The sequence below is a fragment of the Sinocyclocheilus anshuiensis genome, unplaced genomic scaffold (genome assembly GCF_001515605.1).
Source record: "Sinocyclocheilus anshuiensis isolate Anshui unplaced genomic scaffold, SAMN03320099.WGS_v1.1 scaffold590, whole genome shotgun sequence".
In the NCBI taxonomy this organism is placed as follows: domain Eukaryota; kingdom Metazoa; phylum Chordata; class Actinopteri; order Cypriniformes; family Cyprinidae; genus Sinocyclocheilus; species Sinocyclocheilus anshuiensis.
The window spans coordinates 1,983,167-2,003,275 of NW_015544192.1; the positions used below are offsets into that span (position 1 = coordinate 1,983,167).

Sequence of the window (20,109 nt, forward strand, 5' to 3'; positions counted from 1 at the left end):
TATATAGATACATATTGCCTATGTGGTGTGGTATCACATGTGGCCTCACTGCGATGAGAATCTTGGGTGTGCAGGACGACTGACGCGTGGGCTCATTTAGCCATGTACGCAACCAGATAAAAAGGTTCAGTTTTATTCATGACATGCATAAAGCCAAGCAAAGAATGCCTTATAATAGAGCAAGCTGGACCAACCGCTCACTGTTATGAAATGATATGACTGTTAATTATAATCGATAGTGAGCAATTAGGAACGTTAATGACACGTCGCTCAGACCAAGAAGTTTTGAACTTCATCTTAAAAAATTATCCCTTTAAATCACAAGTAATTTGTTGTCTTTTTTTTCCAGGTACAGAGGTGGCATTTAGAAAAATAACAAGGAGACAGTTAGTTCATTACTGTACATTTTCTTTATTTTAATTTTATCGTTAGCACAGTTCTAGAAATGCAGCGGGAAGAAAGAGAACTTCCTCACGGTGGGAGAAAGACCGACACTACAGGAAAGAAAGACAGTTGCGGCATTTAGGTGCGTAAATACATTTCTACAAATTTCCCATCAGAGAAGAATGACACTATGCTACTTAAAAGAATCCACACGCCCTCAGGACATAAGATCTTTTTGAATATTCCTTTGTTATGGTATATATATATATATATATATATATATATATATATATATATATACATATTGCCTATGTGGTGTGGTATCACATGTGGCCTCACTGCGATGAGAATCTTGGGTGTGCAGGACGACTGACGCGTGGGCTCATTTAGCCATGTACGCAACCAGATAAAAAGGTTCAGTTTTATTCATGACATGCATAAAGCCAAGCAAAGAATGCCTTATAATAGAGCAAGCTGGACCAACCGCTCACTGTTATGAAATGATATGACTGTTAATTATAATCGATAGTGAGCAATTAGGAACGTTAATGACACGTCGCTCAGACCAAGAAGTTTTGAACTTCATCTTAAAAATCTGAGTTTCTCAAAAGCTCTTTGATAAAAAGAAATGATTTCCATGTTGCACCAAATGACACCCACAACATCCCCCTTTCTGCTGGATTTCCACCCTCCCCATCTGACACACACACACACGCACGCACGCACGCACGCACGCACGCATGATCTTCTTATTGACAAGGCAACAAAACTACATCAGCAGTCCACCATCTGTGCCACAGATAGTGGTTTCTCAGCCATGCACACGGAGTGACGGTGATCCTAGTTTGGAGGAAGAGTTTCAGTCCGATGCTGCTCCTTGCCGCATGTCCCACTGGAAGGTGTGTGGGGCCGGAGAAGGGTGTCCAGCAGTGTAGGTGCATGCGGCTTTGTGTACTTGTAGGCAAGCGTGTGTAGGTGTTTGTTTATGCATGTGAGTTAAAAATCCAGCAAGGGTCCCCCTGCACTAAGAGAATGCTGTAGTTCTGAATGGTGACAGCATGGCTACAGGCCCTGCCCTCCCACATCTGAAGACTGGTCACTTCCGCCGGAGCCGCTCTGAGCTCGCTTTATATACAAATTCAACAGTTTCAGCTGGGAAAAGACAGAATGTACATGTTATAGATTATAAATGTTTTGAAATATAAAACCGACAGACAGCAAGATGATGAGTAAAGAGGAAAAGGGAAAGAGGTTTTGCAAGAGGAAACGGCTCACCTTGCTGCCAGACAGCTGGCTGAGGTGAGGTTTCAGATCCTCTCCAATGACAGCATAGACGGCCACAAGGCAAAATACACACGCCTTTCGTACACTGCTCTCAGAGTTATCATAACCCTAACAAAGGAGAGCAAAAACCTTTACCATACACAGATGCTTAATATTAGGGTAAGTCAATGTATTTTGTTTGTTTCCTAAATATGTCCACTAGGGGGTGTCAAAGGGAGGTTAAATAACACGTAGTGAAGTGAACTATCAAGGTTCTACAGCATCTAGATCTGTGTCCTGACATACCATTCAACAAAAGTATGGAAAGTCATTAACTGGAACATAAAAATATTTTTCTATATAATTAGGAATGGTGAATAATTGAAAAATTCTGGTTCAGAATTTCAAAATGTCAGATTCCTTAATGGTAATGTACACTGATTTTAAAGGGATAGTTCACCCAAAAATTAAAATTCTGTCACTATTACTCAGCATCATGTCATTCAAAACCTGTATGACTTTCTTTCTTTAACAGAACACAAAAGAAGGTATTCTGAAGAATGCTGGTAACCAACAAGTTTTGGTGACCACTGATTTCCACTGTATGGACAATAAACACTGAGGCATTCTCAAAATATTTTCTTTTATGTTCCACAGAAGAAAAGCAATAAATAATACAATTTTGGGTGAACTATCCCTTTTAGTCTCACAGTTGAAAGCTGTGTTTAAATAATAAAAAAAAAGGACTCTTCTGACCGATTAGTTCTAAATCACAAAAAGGGAACAAGAGTCGGACCACACTAGTTGTGTTGTACTTTTTGATTCAATAAAATGAACCAGTGCAAAAAAATCATTTGTTCTGTAATCAGATTACACTGATTATGCTGTCTGTTTTGCACTATAGATTCAGTAGTGGCGTTGTGGTGCCACTGAGTAAGTATTTCAGGAAACTCTGTTTACTGACCCCAAACTTAGTTTATATAAAATACAGTATTTACCTGAATGAGCCCAGGGACGATCTCAGGGAGCATTTGAAGGAGACCCTCTTTGGGTAGCCGGTCAATGACTTTGGTGAGCATCTTGATGGCAGCCAGGTTGATGGGGTAATCTGCCGATTGGATGATGGGGCACAACACCTTAATACACTGATCGGGACTTATTGAGGTCGCCAACACAGACGCTGCCTCTTCTGCAGCCCGTACCACCTAATAAAGAGAAAAAAGGACATTTTGTGCTTAGGTTTAGATTTGTGCTTTAGTTTAGGTTGTTGGTCTAAAGTGATTCATGATCTTTTGCATGTCAAGGACCCCAGACCTCTTTGTGTGGATCTTTATGTGCTTCCAGGGTCTTCATAATGGTGAGTTCAGCATAGTTTTTAAAGCGCCACGGCTGCCTGTTTAGGATCTCCTTCAACACCCGCAGTGCTAATGCCCGAATGACATGCTGAGAGAAAAAAAAAACATCAGCAAGTAAATAAGATGCATCTTCATGACTCATATTAGAGAGTGTTTACAGCAGTGAGTGTATGTTTGCATGCACCTCTCCATCCCCAAGTGTTTCTAGGAGCAGCAGGAGGATGGTTTTGAAGTGCTCGTCCCAAACATACAGTTGCGTTTCTCTAATCAGCCGCATTAGCTCACACAGCGCAGCTTTCCTCTCTTCCACTCGCTCGCTGTGATTCGAGAGCTCCTTTAGGAGCTCAGCAACCACCTCAGACTGGTCCACACCACTGTCTGTAACACCACCAGCAGAAAGGAAGTCAGACCCACACACCTGCTTACATGTACACACTTCACAAAGCAGCTACAAATAGCTATGGGAGTGCATTACCATCAGTGAAGGACTCAGCATCTTGGTCTGCATCTTTCAGGCTTTTATTAAAAGGGGAGGAGCTGAAGGAGTCAGAGTAGCTGACTGGCTGGTATTCCCTAGTTGGGCGGGGACTCGAGGAGAGGAGCGGCATAGTATTTAGCAGAGAGGTCTTGTTATCCAGCGCCGTCCGACCAGAGTCTGTGGGTTGATCACCACCCTGCACAGAGACACATTCATGACACAAATTCCACACATCAGTGTTACAGTCTTATTACACGGCTCTCTGGAATACTTGATTCTAATAGGTCAATCTCAATGATGAAAATTCAAAAATGGTTTTATATAATGAGTGCTTAACTGTGCTTTCATATCACTCTGTGATCTATATAATAACAATAATAATAACAACAACAATAATCAAAATTGTATGAGTATTTAAATTATATAAATTAAACCAATCAAAAATAAATTACTCTTGTAATAATACTATAATACTAAAAATTATATAATTTAGTAGTATTCTCGTCTTTTACAAGAAAACGCTTCCCCGCAAAAGACGAGTTTTTACGGCTTTCCGTATTTTCACTGTTATACACTCGAGGGCGTTATTATGCATCTTCTGAATGAGTACAAAACCTCCCGAACAAAAACACACGTGAACAGGACGGAGAAACTAGCGATCTCTTATGTAAACAGATGCATATGAAAAATAATGCGATCATCAGCAATAGACCGCATATAAATTCGTACTGAATATTATCCAGATGTAGTTTTTGATTAAAAAAAATGTGATTTTCTCACCTTTTTGCTCAAAATTAAGAATTTTTTATGAAACCTACCTATATTCAAATGTTGAATGCTTTAAGCTAGAATAAAATAAGATTTTTTTTTTTGTTTAAAAGTAGAGGGTCTGATCTTTATTTTGGTGTATTGCATATTCAAATATTCATACAGTAAAATATTCTGGAGGCCATCAAATTTTAGTGAAAATCATCAAAATCGCTGGCGGTGGCTGGCAACTTTTTAAAAAAATGCTGGCGGGGAAAGAGCTAACAACCCTTTAGAAAACTGAATCCTTTGTGGATCCTTCTGTTCTGTTCTGTTCTGTTCGTTCGTCTTTCTCCATGGTTCTTTGACAAATGGCAGTGTCTCAGTCTCACGCGTGCTGTATGTAAGTTAACTTTTTTCAAAAATGCTGGCGGGGGAAGAGTTAATTTAATAATACAAATAGTAATATTTATAGCCTAATTTCTTTGATTTAAAAAGATCTTAGCTTTTAAAAATGTTATTTTTTATTCGTTTTCTTTTACATTTCTATTCAGCTTTAATTTATTTTGTCAGCACTCGTTGACTGCATCATCTCTTACTTGTTTTGTCTGTCTTACCTCTTCACCATCTCCATCTCTTTTTCGCGGTGGCTCAGTCATGTCCTCCTGGCTGCGGACGCTAAAGTTCTGGATGGCCTGACTGACTCCTCTCAGGGAGCTGTAGATCTCCTCAGAGTTCATGTTTTCGGTATCGTAATCAAATGCACTGCACACGCGCGCGCGCACGCGCACACACACACACACACACACACACACACACACACACAAAATGACATTGGACATTAGCCACAGAGAAATTCTGAGCAAACAATTACACAACTCAAATGACAGCATTTGTGAAGTGAATCTTTGTCCATGTTTGTAGTTTGTGATCCAGTGGCATACCTTGGTGATGGTGTGTTTTGTGATGTGTTGGTAGGGGAGGTTAAAGGGCTCGACCAACTGGCTGGTGATCTTGGAGTGTGTCGGGTGAGCGGGCTTCCCGTTGGAGCCTGCAATAAACTTTTTTTCAGTGCTGACAGAAAAGTGGTTCAGAAGTGATTCTTAAACATTTACGCTAGGGGTGCGCCGATCCGATATCGCTCCGATACTGGCATTTTCTGCTGTATCGGTCAGACGAGACCGATTAAAATCCTATATAGTGCGTATACTATTCTGTGTTATTGTTAAGCCCCACGAAAGGCACAAAAACATTATAAAGCACCATGAAGTTTCCGTGCACTATATTTCAAGTGTTCTGAGACCGTTCCATAGTTTAATGTGAGGTACAGATGAATATTTAAGTCATTAAATTAAAGTTCTCTAAACTCTTCTCTCCGCTGCAGCTGTCAGTCATCCTCGTTCGGTTACGACAGTCAAGACGACGAAACTCTCTCTAGGATGAAACAATGTTCCTATTATTATACTTGATCTGTAGATAAACATCAGTGGTTTTGCATAAAAGGACTTTATCTTGCTGGAGTTTATAATAATAATAAATCATGTTACTTTCTACCGGGTGTCTGTTAGAGATCACTACACTGGAGTACAGAGCACTATGAATTGTTCTTCACACGCACAGTAACTCAAATTTAAAACTGTTAAAAGAAAAGGCTCAATAAACTAATGCACAGATTTAATACACTACGCATTAGAATCTCTTCCCTTTGTGCTTTGAACTTCTCTATGCTGCGCGCTGTGACTCCGTGTTGCTTCAAGCGCATCATTTTGCACACGGGATAATCGCTTTGTGCCGCTCTGTATTGGAGCCCTTTCATGTTATAATACTTTTGCGCAATGAAAGATTGTTAATAGCCTTTCTTGTTCTGTCTTATCTATCATATGTTGCTGCCTCATTACTGTGCTATAAATGTATAAGAAATGTATTTAATTTATTGCATATATTTATATATTTTTTAATTTGTTATTTTTCTTTATAATGAAGTTGTCTATATTTAGTATATTGTGTGTAATACACAAAAGAGTGATGATCCGGTCGACACGCACTGAGGTATAGGGGAAGAAAAAAAAAAACAAAACTGCTGGTATCGGATCGGTATCGGTATTGTCCGATACTCAGAACTTTTGGTATCGGATCGGGATCGGTTCTGAAAAAATGGTATCGTGCCACCCCTAATTTACGCAAAACAATCTTTAGCATGAAAATTTGATCAGATTTTTGAATGTGATTTGTCTGACAAGTCCAATGCAAAAAAAAACAACGACAATTGGCTGATGGGATAAATGAAAATGCAAATAATAAAAAATTATTATTATTCTAAATATTATTGTATTATTTAAATTATAAAAATGAAATCAACTCTTTAATATTTATTTTAATCATTTATATAATTCATTAAGTATTTAATAATAATTGTAATAATACTAATAGCTTAATGACTTTGCATTCATTTAAAAAGATTTTTTACAGGACAATGACACTTCTAGCACATTTCACATTATTTTAGCATGTTTATGAGCAATCCATGTAAAATTCTTGGTGGATGTGTGTCACTACATTAGTAATGCATTTTTCACCTGGGCTGTGTTGCCAGTGTTACGTAGGTGGTTCTGCAACAATTTGGTGGCTCCATCTTGAAAGGTTTTAGGCAGTGCAGCTAGAAGCATTGTAAACTCTGGTGTGTTCAGCTGGAATAGCGAGATCAACACTGACTGTGCTGCCTGCAATTGAAGAACATAATTAGACCTTCAAACTAATCCACACCACCAAAGGATTTTAAAACAAACTACAAATAAACAGAGCTCACATTGTCAAGCTGAAAAAGCAGAAACATTTGAAATATCATTCATGTAATAAGCACAAATGTCTTATACCTTTCTGACGTCAGAGCTCTTGGGTTCGGAGGTCCACGTAATGATACGCGACACTGCCAGTCTGGTTTCGCTCGAGTTGACAAAATCCTGTGGCTCCATTTGTAGGGTCAGTGTTTCTATGTACTTCAAAATGGCCACCTTCACCTGAAACATTATCCTTGTGTTACAACTGTGCAATAAACTCAACTACGGCATATTATGTCATTCAAGACAACAGTAACATTCACTCCAAAAGTTTTACTTCAAAAAAGTATTTTTAATTTAAATTTTTCCTCAATCACAAAACCCTCCTTCAATCAAACTTCTCCACAGTCAGAATCAAAGCACCGTCAACTCTGCAGTCCATCAGTTACAGACAAGCACACCAATTCACACATTCACAGCTATTCTTAAATCCATGAAATGAAGCAAGACAGCAGGGGGAAGTTGGAGTGAGCATGACGGGTGTGATTGGGCTCAGCACAGCATTTCAAAGACAAAAAGCTTGTGTCTCAAGTGTATTAGTGTTGCCAGCGGGTTGTGTCCTGCTCTTTTTCACTGATGTCCCACTCTCTTGAACATCATGCCTTTAATAAAACAGCCTACTTCTGTCAAGACTGACTAATTAAGGTAATAACTAGGCTCAAAAAAGCCCCCCTCCCCCAATTCTGTAATTTTTTTAAGTCTCTATTACTCCCATAGGCTGAATTTAATTAATCAAAAATACAGTAAAAAAAGTAAAATATTATTACAATTTAAAATAGCTGTTTTCTATTTGAATATATTTTAAAAGTGAATTATTCCTGTGATGGTCAAGCTGAATTTTCAGCAGTCATTAACTCCAGTCTTCAGTGTCACATGATCCTTCAGAACTCATTCAAATATGCTGATTTGGTGATTAAGAAACATTTCTTATTACTATCAATGTTGAAAACAGTCATGGTGCTTAACATTTTTGTGGATACTGTGATATTAAGGTTCTTTGATAAATACAAAGTAAAAAAAAACAGCATTTATTTTAAATAAAAATATTTGTTATCTGTCTTTACTGTCACTTTTGATCAATTGAATGTGTCCTTAAATAAAAGTATTAACAAAAATCTTACTGACCCCAAACTTTTAAACAGTAGTGTAGGTTGACTAGAGGGGAAAACGTTATTTTGAATACCACACACTAACTTGCCACTAAAGCATTTTCAAAATAGACATACATGCAGTGGGCAGGGCTCACAAGTTGTAAATTATGAGTGGAAATCTGTGGATCTATCTGTGAATTTCTGCGGAAGAGGATTCAGTGAGTAACTTCTCTTACTGTCCGTTACATCTGAAACTGGATTTGGCGGGATTTAAGTTGAGCTAGCTCAGCTGAGGGATTTTAGTTGTGGGAGCTGCACGTTATAGAATTGCTTCCCCTGTCTCTCACTGACCTGTACTGCTTGGTTCCACACTTGGATATTTTCCTGCAGTGTGCAAGCATGCCGTCGCTTTCTGAGGGGAAGCAATTCTATAGCCCCGCCCCCGTACCAGCAACAGCGCCTTTTCCCCGGCTTCAGAGAGAGAGAGGGAGAGCACATCAATGAAAGGAAGCCCCAGACAGACACGCAGATAAGGGGAGGGACAGAGGGAATTAAGTAATAATGCTGAAAAAAGATGTTGAATGAGAGGCAGATGAAGGGGAGATGGTTTGGTTAGAGGGAAGGTGGGTCTTTGCATGTGTGGACATGGCAAATGTGGTTATGGGATTGGTGTAGGAAAGTGTTCCCTACAGGATTTTATCACTGCAGCCAAAGAAAACAACACAAATAAATAATATTTTTCAACATGTTTTTTATATTAAATCTCAGATATGCATTTTTTTTTACAATATTGGCCAACACTGTAAATTTAATTGTTCATGTCACTTTTAATTTTACATTTAGACTACCTTTGCCGTCATCTAACACTGTAAAGTCAGCAACCTACAGTGTTGTAGTTTTGAACTAAAACTATTACAAATAATTTTTAGGGAATTCAAATAAAGCTGAAATAAAATAATAGATGAAAAACAAACTTAAAAACCTAAAGGAAATTGTAAAAAGATGCCTTAGAATCTAACTGAAATAATGAATTGTAAGTTGAAGCACTGAAATTACTCAAACAAAAAAACCAATAAAACAAAATAGAAATACATAAAGAAAAACTAATGAAAAAATACATGAAAATGACAAACTGAAGATAAAAAAACAATTCAAAATATTAATAAATACAAAAATAGTAAAAAAAATATATTGTTCCCTTTCCAGCTAACTTGAAACTAAGTTAGTTTAAGCATTAAATAAGGTAAAGCATTAAAACGAAAACTGAAATAACTGAATAAATAACTGAAAGCTGAAAATATAAAAATAAATGCTAATTTGAAATATTAAGAAATACTATAATACTATATAAATAATAAAAAAAATACATTGGCACCCTATAAATAAAACACAAATGTGCTTTTTTTGTATTGTAAAATGGTGATTTGTTCACAAATTTGACAATGAATTAACAATGCAACAACATCTTAAATGGTGGCTCTTCAGATTCAGGAAACACTGTGAGGTAGAGGTTGGAGATTCTTATTTAAGGCAAAGTTCTTATGGCTTGCATGAGATTTTATGGAGGGATAACAACAACCCAAGTACACTGACCCAGCGCATGACATCCTGTAGAAACTCCTAAACAAGCACTTAAGCAAGACCTGGCAGCCACAATCTTACATTCTCTAATACCAGCATGTTGCAGGACACTATCAATCTTAGTCGCTCATCCACACAGTGTGAGAAGATAAAGAGTCACTAAAAAAGCACTTACCTTTAAGTTGGGAGTCTGTGTTTGGTCAACTGTGAATCTCATTAGGATAGTGAACTGCAGATCATTCGGAAAAGATTCTCTGGGGAAAGACACAAGAAATTAACAAATTATACTTGAGCACCAAAATCTGTGGACAATTGATATCAGAGCATGGCAGAAATAATGGCTTTTCATATAACATACCTTGTGACATCTAGGGCTTTCTGTACTTTGGCTTGTACTGAGCCGAGCAGATCCGCTCCCATTTTCTTCAGCAGCTGTGTGAGCAGCACAAAGAGCCAGTCCTGCAGATCCTCCTTATGAACTGCAATGAAGTCCACCAGCGTCTCCAAAAACATGCTGAACACCTGTACAAACACCATCAGCAAAATACAACAGCAGTTAAATTAACAACCAAAACACGACCACAAAAATAATTCGTTTTGATACATGCATTCATCTCATTCAGTCAGAGGACCTTTGTTGTTCATTTGTTAGAGTTAATGGTGCAATGTTTTTATCTCCCAGTAGGAAAATGTCTAAGCAGTGCCAATGCCATCAACCAGCTTCATCTAAAACTGTGATATGCAAGATATAAAATTCTTAAAAAAAACGTAATACTAATTCTGATTTGAGTCTCCAAATGAATAGCATCAGTTTGTAAAGATACCCCACTTTTCATATAAAGTCAATCGAAACCGCACAAATGATACATGGTCATCATGATTGTCTCTATATAATTAATAGCGATGTAGGGAAGTAATATAAAATACAGAAATATGGGGAAATCGAAAGGAAGCAGAAATCAATTGTTACACAATATTTGAGAATTCTCTACGTGATCTGATTTTCAAACTTTTGTTTTAGTCTGAATGAAAGAGAATCAAAGTTTTTCAAATGGCACACTATGATTCAGTCTGCAGTTTATTTTGGTGATAACGGCACTACTTAGTTATTTACCTACTTGGGAATTTCAGATGATTTAAAAACAAATACCACGTAGAATTAAAACTGCATGCTAATTGTTACTTTACAACTAATATTGTGAAAGATCAAACAACCTAATTACTGATAATGTTTACAATATAGACACTTTTTAGATATTCTTGATTAGTTAACAGCAAAGCCACAGATTAATGGCAGGATCAAAAACATATTTCTCATTTGTTAGATGTCACATTTTCATCATCCTATTTTGTTACGGATTAGTACATTAGTGAAGTAGATAGCCCTGTTAGTGCTCAGTCCCAAACAGCCAAAAACTGAATAAATGCTTTCCAGCTATTTATTAGAGCAGCATCTCACAGTTTCTGGATATAGGCATTGCACAAAGACAAACAAGCAGTCAAAAAACAAAAAAACAAAAACATTTGCACAAGTCAACCAAACTTACTCTCTACAGTTCCACCACATGGTAAGGCATGAAAAGAAACAAACACACTGGTGAATGTCCGTAAAAACACATGAAAACTGACCATTTGCAGGACCATTTTTGAAACGACACAAAAATGAATAAATGCATTAAATTTAAATTTAAGTTCAAAATGAAAATTCTGTCAATATTTACTCACCCTCACATCGTTCCAAACCCTTAAAAATTATATTGTTATCAATAGTTACGATAGTTTTATATATAAATATAAAGTGATCATGTCTCTTCAGAAGACTTGGATTAAATTGCTCTCTTACTTTTTTGATCTCTTTATGAAAGTTTTGAAGCATCAGAGTTTTGGGTGAACAGACTTTCAATGGAGGGACAGAAATCTCTCAGATTTCATAAAAAATATCTTCATTTGTGCTCCAAAGATGAACACATTTCCTATGGGTTTGGAACAACATGAGGGTGAGCAAATGGTGACACAATTTTCATTTTATGATGAACTAACCCTTTATGGAATTTATTCTGTGAAATAGTTCAAACAGTAGAAATGAGAAATAAAGCACACCATTAAAACAAGACCATTATAGACCAATATAAAAAAGGGGGGAAAAAATGGTATGAAAAATTTGTAAATTATATATCCACACTTTTAATTATCCACATAAAAGGATCCAGGTTTTTCCAGACCCCTGAAGAACAGCTCGAGTGGCTGTTGAATGTGATTGTGCTGGAGGACAGGAGTGTGAGAATGACTTCTGTACCTTAAAAGAGGCAGAACTGATACCGGATTCTGCCGTGCCGAAGCCTCTGGAATCACGCTGCAAATCAGAAAGAGGGGCGGGCCATGAGCCCAGCAATCAGATAAATGGGGCGGAGCTACAGCCTACCCGACAAGATAGAGAACGGCAGGAGGAGGTTCCAGGAAAACGTTATGAGTGGAGAAAGAGAGACACCTCAAACGCGGGTTAGTCTGTGTGCGTGTAGGACTGGGCTCACAATAGTTTAACGTGATGTTCCACAAATTTTTGTATCATATTAATTTTCATTTTAAGAAGTATTTAAATTTATATAGAAAAGATACCTAAAACATCAACGCTTATACTGAAATCCTACAAGGCTATATTGAAATTTGAGCATTCTCATTTTATCATGTTCTTCCTAATGGCCAAAGATTGGCATGAAATTTAGATTTTAAGATGTTCTTCAATTTTTCGGGAATTGTGACAGTCCCAGTATGTGTATGCGTGAGTGCAAGCAAGAAAGGGAGGAAAGCTACGGAGGAAGTTTGGGCGGGCGTTGCAGTGGTTGAAAAAAGATGAGTGAACTGTCTGAAATCAGAAATCCAGTCAGACCAAACCATGCGATTAGCCACGGTCCTCATCCCCCGAGTTAGTGTGCACTGCACATGCCTGAGAGTGTGGATCTGTGTGTTTGTGGCAAGAATACGGGCTGTGGGTGAGGCAGAATCCGATACGGTCAAGTGATGCAAGAGTTCATGCTGGTTTATGACTGCAGAAGTGTGTGTGTGGTGTAAGTGTGTTCTGGAGCATGTTTGAAAGCGAAATGCGAGGGTACCTTGCTGTGTGGGTCTGCAAACATCCTGGTAAAAATTTCGCACAACCTCTTCAGCTCAACACGGCTGAAACAGATAGAAAGAAAGAATAAACTAAACACTTGCATTGAACATGAATCTGCCAATTTAGTAAAGCTGGAATGTGAAAAACTATAATTACACTTTATTGTGTGCCTTAATGGGTTACCTGAGAGTTCGTTGGTTTTTCAGCAATGCCTGCAATCCCATCAGCCCCTCTTTTCTCTCAGACCAGTTGGCAGAGGCACAGCGATTGAGCACTTCAGCCACATCTTCAGTCTGCCGCATATATGTTGGAATACTGCCATTCCGGGAGCTGTACGAACGCTCTGAACATGCACTGGAGGCATCGCTATTTGCATCATCATCCGAGTACATCCCATAGGTGTCATACCGCCGCCTAGCTGGTTTCTTCTGCTTAGAAAAACATCAAATGAGATTCAAATTAGCATTTTAGGTATAAAGTAAACACTAAGACAACTTGAAGAAAGAAAAATTGTTTAAGTTTAACGTCAGCTTAATGCAGAAAGCCAGACAGACTAACCTTGCCCCGCATATCTCCTAATAGCTGGCAGCATTAATAAAGCCAAAGGTTAAAGCATGAGTTAAAGACAGACATCTAGGACATTTAGCACACAATACAATGGTTATGTTAATTTTGGGAGTACAGTTTTATCCAAAAGTTTGCATACCCTTTGCAAAATGTTTTTGGATGAAAAAAAATGGCATGGATATTCCACTTTTGACATCCCTACACCATATTAAATCCCATATATTTACACAAAATGTTAGGATTGGTAGGATTAAAAAAAAAATCTTTTTGAAAGTAGTATTCTTATTCTCACCAAGGCTGAATTTATCTGATCAAAAGTAAAACAGCACTATTGTGAAATACTATTACAATTTAAAATATGATCAATTTAGTTAATTCTTCCTGAATAAAATGAATGTTTTTCATAACAAAAAACTTACTGACCTTAAACTTCTAAATGATATATATACATATATATATATATATATATATATATATATACATAACAAGTCATGTGTTGCGGTGCAATTGCTGCAGTGGTTGACTTTTGAATACAGTTATTCCCCTTGAGGGATGTTCTGACTAGGGCTATTAACTAGTGCTGGGCACCCCTCATTGTAACATGGTATGTTTGGACTACATCCCCCATAGCGTCAGTATGACACAACGTTGAGAGACTGATATTGAAAGGGAACATCTATGATTACTGACAAAATCTCGGTTCCCTGAAATGAGGGAACGAGACGTGGCGATCATGCCCTGTCACTTTTGCTCTGGGTCTTTTGTGACAACGTCGCCAGTTGGTCGTCATTTGGTCAGCGTGACATGACTTTATGACAGTGTCATGAGGACGTTGTGGTAACATTCCATTTTTTTGAATTTTGGCTAAAGTTGCAGAAACACCATGGGCACTACCTCAAAAGACGCCACTAGTTAGTCCCGTGGAGAACGTCGTAGCGACGTGGTCAGCTGGTCTCCTGATAACTTGTCAGATTATTGCATTACATGTGTTGTCTGTGTTAAGATGTATGCCATTTGGATATAATATGGGAAATACTCTGAATTGATCAAACATTTTAAATGATGGCATGATTTATTATATTTGAAATATAGATATATACAATATATTAAATATTTTCCATCAGAAGGACAAAACAACAACCAAATAGTTTGCTTAGCAAATGGTGATATTTTATGTTTGTTAATAACAGATTTATTGAAAGAGGGCATGATACAAATGTGAACATTTAAACCAGCACATGACACTGTCTGAGTACTGCACAAGTGCGCATGCGCATCATTTTGTTCTGCAACGGTCAACTTCCAGCTGATGGATACAGCAGAAAAGGTAAACACTATAAAACTACTTTTATTCATAGTTTTTGCCGACATAACATTAAATGTCACTTTAGATGAGTAGTGTTTTGTACTTTTGTAGGTTTTCTAAATGAATTTAATAAATAAATGCCCTGTTTGGTTAATTAGTGCACGAGCAGTCTCCCATATCAGGCGGTCTTAGGTAAAATCCTGAGGTAAAATGTTATACCTTCCTTTTAGTTATTTGAAATTTAACTGCTTAACATGATAAACTATACAGCAATCACTTTCAAATTCTTTAAACTCCAACCGTAGTTTGTTTGACTGCCTGTCACTCACACTTGATCCATGATGCTCATGCTAGCCATATCTTAAACTTAAATATAAACCAGTGTATAAACTGTTTAGTTCGACAGGTGCTGTGGAAATTAAGTTTAGTGTATGTGGGATTAATAATTTCCAGCTTTCCCTCTCAAGCGACAGACTTGTAAATTGTGTAATTTGCTCGTTATTGCTGTTAATGGTGTTTTTCACATACATGCTTTTTGTGCTTGTGACTTTTCATTCACAAATTATACTTTAGTTTTAACAAATCTTTAATAAACAAATGGTTCACTTCCATTCTTTTGGTCCTGACTGACAATGAACCAGTCGAGTCAATGATTCAGTGAGTTGCTTATAAGAAAAGATGTTCATTTGTCGCCACCTAACTCTACTAGTTTAAATTATTTATTGATTGCTGTAAAACTAACATACTTTTGTTTAGGAGCAGCTGGAGATACAGTCTGGGAAGCAGCAACAAGAAAACCATGATTATGGGTAGGAACCAAAACCCTTGTTGGCAAGCGCAGAGGTAAGACTTTTCTTGTAGTTGGTCACCAGGTTTGCACACATCTCAGGAGGGATTTTGGTTCATTCCTCTTTACAGATCCTCTCTAAATCCTTAAGGTTTCTTGGCTGTCGTTTGCCAACTCTAAGTTTCAGCTCCCTCTACAGATTTTCTATAGGATTGAGGTCTGGAGACCGGCTAGGCAACTCCATGACCTTAATGTGCTTCTTCTTGAGCCACTCCTTTGTTGCCTTGGCAATATGTTTTGGGTCACTGTCTTAAAAATGGCTAAACATCAGATTCTGGGTATGTAATTGTCTGATAAAAGAGGGTATGTAAACTTGTGTGTAAGTGGGGTGTAAAGAGAGTTTCCGTGACTATATGACTATATGCATATTTACCAGAGCATCTGCCAGGGCTTCCTCCACATCTGATCCTGTGTTCAGCACTCTCATGGCACTAACTGAGGATGAGAGATGACTGGACTGAGATATACCCAAGCCAGAACCTACAACACACATCACACATTTTACACACACATGCACAAATACGAATAAAACATTTCCAAAAACAAAAAACTGCATGCAGTGATCTTATCAATACTGAGAAATCACAATTCACCAATAATAAGGATATTGACACTAGAAAACCAAAAAACAAATGATTATTACCATTGAAAACATTGATGAAAATTAACCACAAATGCCCATAGGATCAATAAATAAATAAAAAAAACATATCCAAAAACAAGTACACACATAAAAAACTTGGGTTAAACTCAGAGAAAATCATAGGTGACTGTGAAAGATGTTTCACACGAATCTACTTGAATACGGTTGTTATCAAGGCAATGGGAGGAACGATTATGAAGACTAAACTTAAAAGCATGCAGGTCTGATGGAGGCTAAACTGAAACAAGCAGAAGGATGAGATGAAAATTCAAAAAGTGACAATGACAATAAAAAAAGTGACAGTAAAAAAAAAAAAAATGTAAGAGTCCTGTGCCAGCTGTGGTGACAGTTCACCTGCTGCCCCGAAGGCGTCTGGGGCATGAAGAGCACCAGTTGAGCGCGAATAATGCCGGGATGCTGCAACACACACACAAGAATGCAAACAAGCACACACACGCGTAAATACCCAGGCCAGTGTTAGAGCTCATCAGAGAAACTCCCAATTAGCAGTAATGTGAGAATGTGCCATCACCAACCACACACGCCCCATTGTGACACACACATTTCACACACTTCAAGTGTCAATGCTCAAGGGTATTAGTCCAGTTCTGCTTGTGTCCTGCGTAACAGCAGGAATATTTTCACCTGGGCACCCCTCAAAAAAAGTTTCTTCTGAAAGTGACTTAAATGTGTCATACCTAACCTCAAAAATATCACTGTCAGCGAATCTCTATCTTAAATTTTCTTATCTCAAAATAAATGTGAAAAAATAAACTGTTTTTTGGCACACTGAGGGCTTCAGCTTTGACTCTTTTTTCCCCATTAATGACAGACTCTATGTTTAATTTAATGAAATATTTTTGGGAAAGCTTTTGCACGTTTATGTAACTGTCAAACTGCTTTATACTTATGTACCTATGTAAAGTCAACAATTTTCTTCCTCAATATGACATTTCTGTGCAAAACAGGATATTCAACAAGTGAATAAAAAATTTTATGAAAAAAAAACATTGAATTTTGATTTTATTTGTCATTTTTTTTATATTTGTTATTTCCTAATATTTCCTGTCTGAAATTTTTCCTTTAATATCATTTTTCTCTGGTGTGCTGTATTTAAAGACCTCAGATGAAGCCTGTGCCAGCATCCATCAGCAATGTTCACCATGTAAGATGAAGCCAAAAAAGAATAATAAATAAATAAATAAATAAATAAAAACAAGGCCAGGAGAAAATTGCTTCCTGACCAAGCTGAACCATGTGTGGGATTTTCAAACTCAAAAATATTTGTAATACAATGTTAAAGTGTGCTTGCATTGCTGTTTCACTGTACAAACATTCCTGTTTGGTAGCTGCAAAAATGTTGACGCAAACTGAGTCCAGCAAAGAGCATAATGTGCAAAAGCTCAACTTCCAGTTTCAAATGAAGTGAAGGAGGACAAGTATCACTGTTCAACATGGCATGATTTTGTCTAATAATTTTAGGCTCCTGCTGAGTTGAAGCTGATTGGTCCTGGTAGATGAAATGGTTGCCGTGGTTACTCACCGAGCGGCGTGAAGGAGCGCACAGGGCTGGTGTCTCTGCTGCTCTCTCGGCTGGCTTCACGACTGCAGCCCTGACTCACACTAGGCCGTGGTATACGACTACCCCTTGCTAACCCACCCCCAAGAAAACATACCACGACAAGAAGAGAGAGAAAAAAACAGATAAAGAAGAACAGAGACGTTGAAAGGTATAACAGTATAACTAGCAAAGCAGGAGAAATTTAGAAGGAAAAACTATAACAATTACAAAGTTTTTCTAAGCACCAAAATGACAATAGATTTATTAACTTTTTGAGGAGGGGAAAAAAAGGGCCCAATACAAAGCCCTGAGGAACCTCACAGAAAAAAGACAACATAAAAAAACAACAATATTTGAACTAATTTCTAGAATCCATGCACAAATTCCACATTAAAGGAATTGATTAGAAAAGAACAAACATTCACTGACAAGGGAAGAACAATTAGAAGGTTAAGAATTAAAGGGTGAATGTTAGGGTGTTATTCACACCTGTCTTGTTTGGCTCGATTGAATCGAACTCAAGTTCGTCTCCCCTCTTGGTGCGGACCTTTTTGGCAGGTGTGAATACAGCAATCACACTCTGGTGCAGACCAAACAAACGTACAGAGACCCAGCTGAAGAGGTGGTCTCAGTCCGCTTCCAAACGAACTCTGGTACGTTACGTTTAAGGTGTGAATATGACCCGACCTCGATCCGACCCAATTGCAGAAATCACGCCCAGAAACAGACAGCTCGCGCATATAGTGCTGTTGTTTTTCAATGGCTTAAATAACTTGTTTTTAAACCACAACGCTTAAAAACACATGCAAATGATGAGTTTTCGTGACCATGGCACACAGCAACGTGATGTGAGCGCGCTAAATAGGCTAAAGCTTGCCGCAAAAATTACCATGACTATGTTCGGGGAAAATAGTAAGGAGATATTTGAATTATTTATTAATAAACTAGTGTTTTATGAGTCAGTGTCGCTATGAAGTTGATGATCCTGACTCGCCATCTCATCATTGGATGCGCCTTTAGAAAGAAATGCATCTTTACGGATTACATAAGAGTTTCTGTTTTGGATTTGAATTATTTCGTTTTGTAGTCATTTAAAGCTTTCTATAAATATATTCATCAAGTCTGTAAAGAAAATATTCGCTGAGTTTCGGTGCATTTTTGTGAAGTGCTCCTGTTCAAGACCCGAGACGGAAAGCGCATCCTATTTGTTTTCTTTATTTTACAAAAGCACAACGTTTTCTTGATATTGTGAGCGCACACAAATAAAAATAGACCCTTTACAGTTCCGAACGATGTATTATTCTTACCTTTATGAGCAAAAATGACGGTGTATTTAATTTGTTTCCACTGATGTCCTGAAGCGCTCTTCAGCTTCCACTCTCCGCACAAACGATTGGATATGCACCTAATAGCGCACATTTATATAGGTTAAATGTTTAAACTAACATTGTGATATGCTTTAAGTATTTTATATCTGTAGATTTTATTTTCGGCAAGTCGTAATTACAACATCGTATGACATTGTCTCATATGATGCTTATAAGTTTCTTCATATTGCGTTAGTATCTGATAACATAAAATAAATAAAAATTGCACTACGAAAGATCTCCATGATTAGCCTGTTTTGGCACTTCCTGTTTTTCTCTGCTTGAGAATTTCTATCCAGTGAATGGATGACCTTAGCACACGTGTGGTTGTGTTTACAATTTCTGGTTCACTTGCAAAAAAGGGCATTGTGAAAACGAACTGTACCTAACAAAAAAAAAATCAACATTATATTTGGTCCGGACCAAAGCAAGTGAACTAGCGGACTTTCCTGGTGTGAATACACCCTTAATAAATGGGAGGTGGCAGGTCTAGATCTTTCCTTTTGTATACTGCCTCTCAACCAATGTTCAATGTTCATCTGCATTCATGAGATGTACTTCATTCATTCATTCATTCACTTTGCAAAGAGCAGCACCAAGCTGTGGGGTTTAACATCACAGCAGACAAGGGAAGACCCAGTAGGTTAATGTGACGGCATGTTCTGCTTTCCCAAAGCAGCGTGTTACATGCAACAAAGCACAACTTCCAGCATGAAACACCATTAGGATGACAGCACCAGCTCAGACAGGCAGATGGATTATCATTATGGGATGGCTGGCGGAGACCAAGGCAAAAAAAAAAAACTAAAACAAAACAAAACATACCTCCTTTTGATCCATTGTAGATGTGGCTGATGTTTGAAGGAGCTTTGATTGAAAGAAAAAAATTTCAGTTTTGGTAAGAACATTATCACCCGTTTATGTGAAGGCCTACAGTCACAGTCTCACAGCCAATGTACACTTGCAACAC

General features: G+C 37.7%; 1 protein-coding gene across 20 annotated transcripts in view; it reads right to left on the reverse strand.

Moving 5' to 3' along the window:
• Positions 1–640: 640 nt before the first annotated feature.
• Positions 641–20,109, reverse strand: part of LOC107696541 (CLIP-associating protein 2-like) — a 50,699-nt gene continuing 31,230 nt past the window's right edge. For 8 of the 20 annotated variants that reach the window (XM_016496912.1, XM_016496917.1, XM_016496916.1 and 5 more), the window contains 21 exons: positions 19,965–20,006; positions 17,755–17,862; positions 16,566–16,628; positions 15,942–16,048; positions 13,407–13,430; positions 13,032–13,279; positions 12,847–12,910; positions 12,033–12,089; positions 11,284–11,286; positions 10,095–10,258; positions 9,912–9,990; positions 7,101–7,244; positions 6,804–6,947; positions 5,172–5,278; positions 4,845–4,992; positions 3,478–3,676; positions 3,187–3,380; positions 2,962–3,090; positions 2,646–2,852; positions 1,660–1,776; positions 641–1,536 (listed from right to left, as the gene is read on the reverse strand). In XM_016496912.1, coding sequence (XP_016352398.1) covers positions 1,447–1,536; positions 1,660–1,776; positions 2,646–2,852; positions 2,962–3,090; positions 3,187–3,380; positions 3,478–3,676; positions 4,845–4,992; positions 5,172–5,278; positions 6,804–6,947; positions 7,101–7,244; positions 9,912–9,990; positions 10,095–10,258; positions 11,284–11,286; positions 12,033–12,089; positions 12,847–12,910; positions 13,032–13,279; positions 13,407–13,430; positions 15,942–16,048; positions 16,566–16,628; positions 17,755–17,862; positions 19,965–20,006 — 2,438 coding nt within the window. In that variant the 3' untranslated portion in view covers positions 641–1,446. The remainder of the gene's footprint in view (positions 1,537–1,659; positions 1,777–2,645; positions 2,853–2,961; positions 3,091–3,186; positions 3,381–3,477; positions 3,677–4,844; positions 4,993–5,171; positions 5,279–6,803; positions 6,948–7,100; positions 7,245–9,911; positions 9,991–10,094; positions 10,259–11,283; positions 11,287–12,032; positions 12,090–12,846; positions 12,911–13,031; positions 13,280–13,406; positions 13,431–15,941; positions 16,049–16,565; positions 16,629–17,754; positions 17,863–19,964; positions 20,007–20,109) is intronic. The other 12 variants (XM_016496930.1, XM_016496925.1, XM_016496909.1 and 9 more) reach the window with 11 other exon arrangements.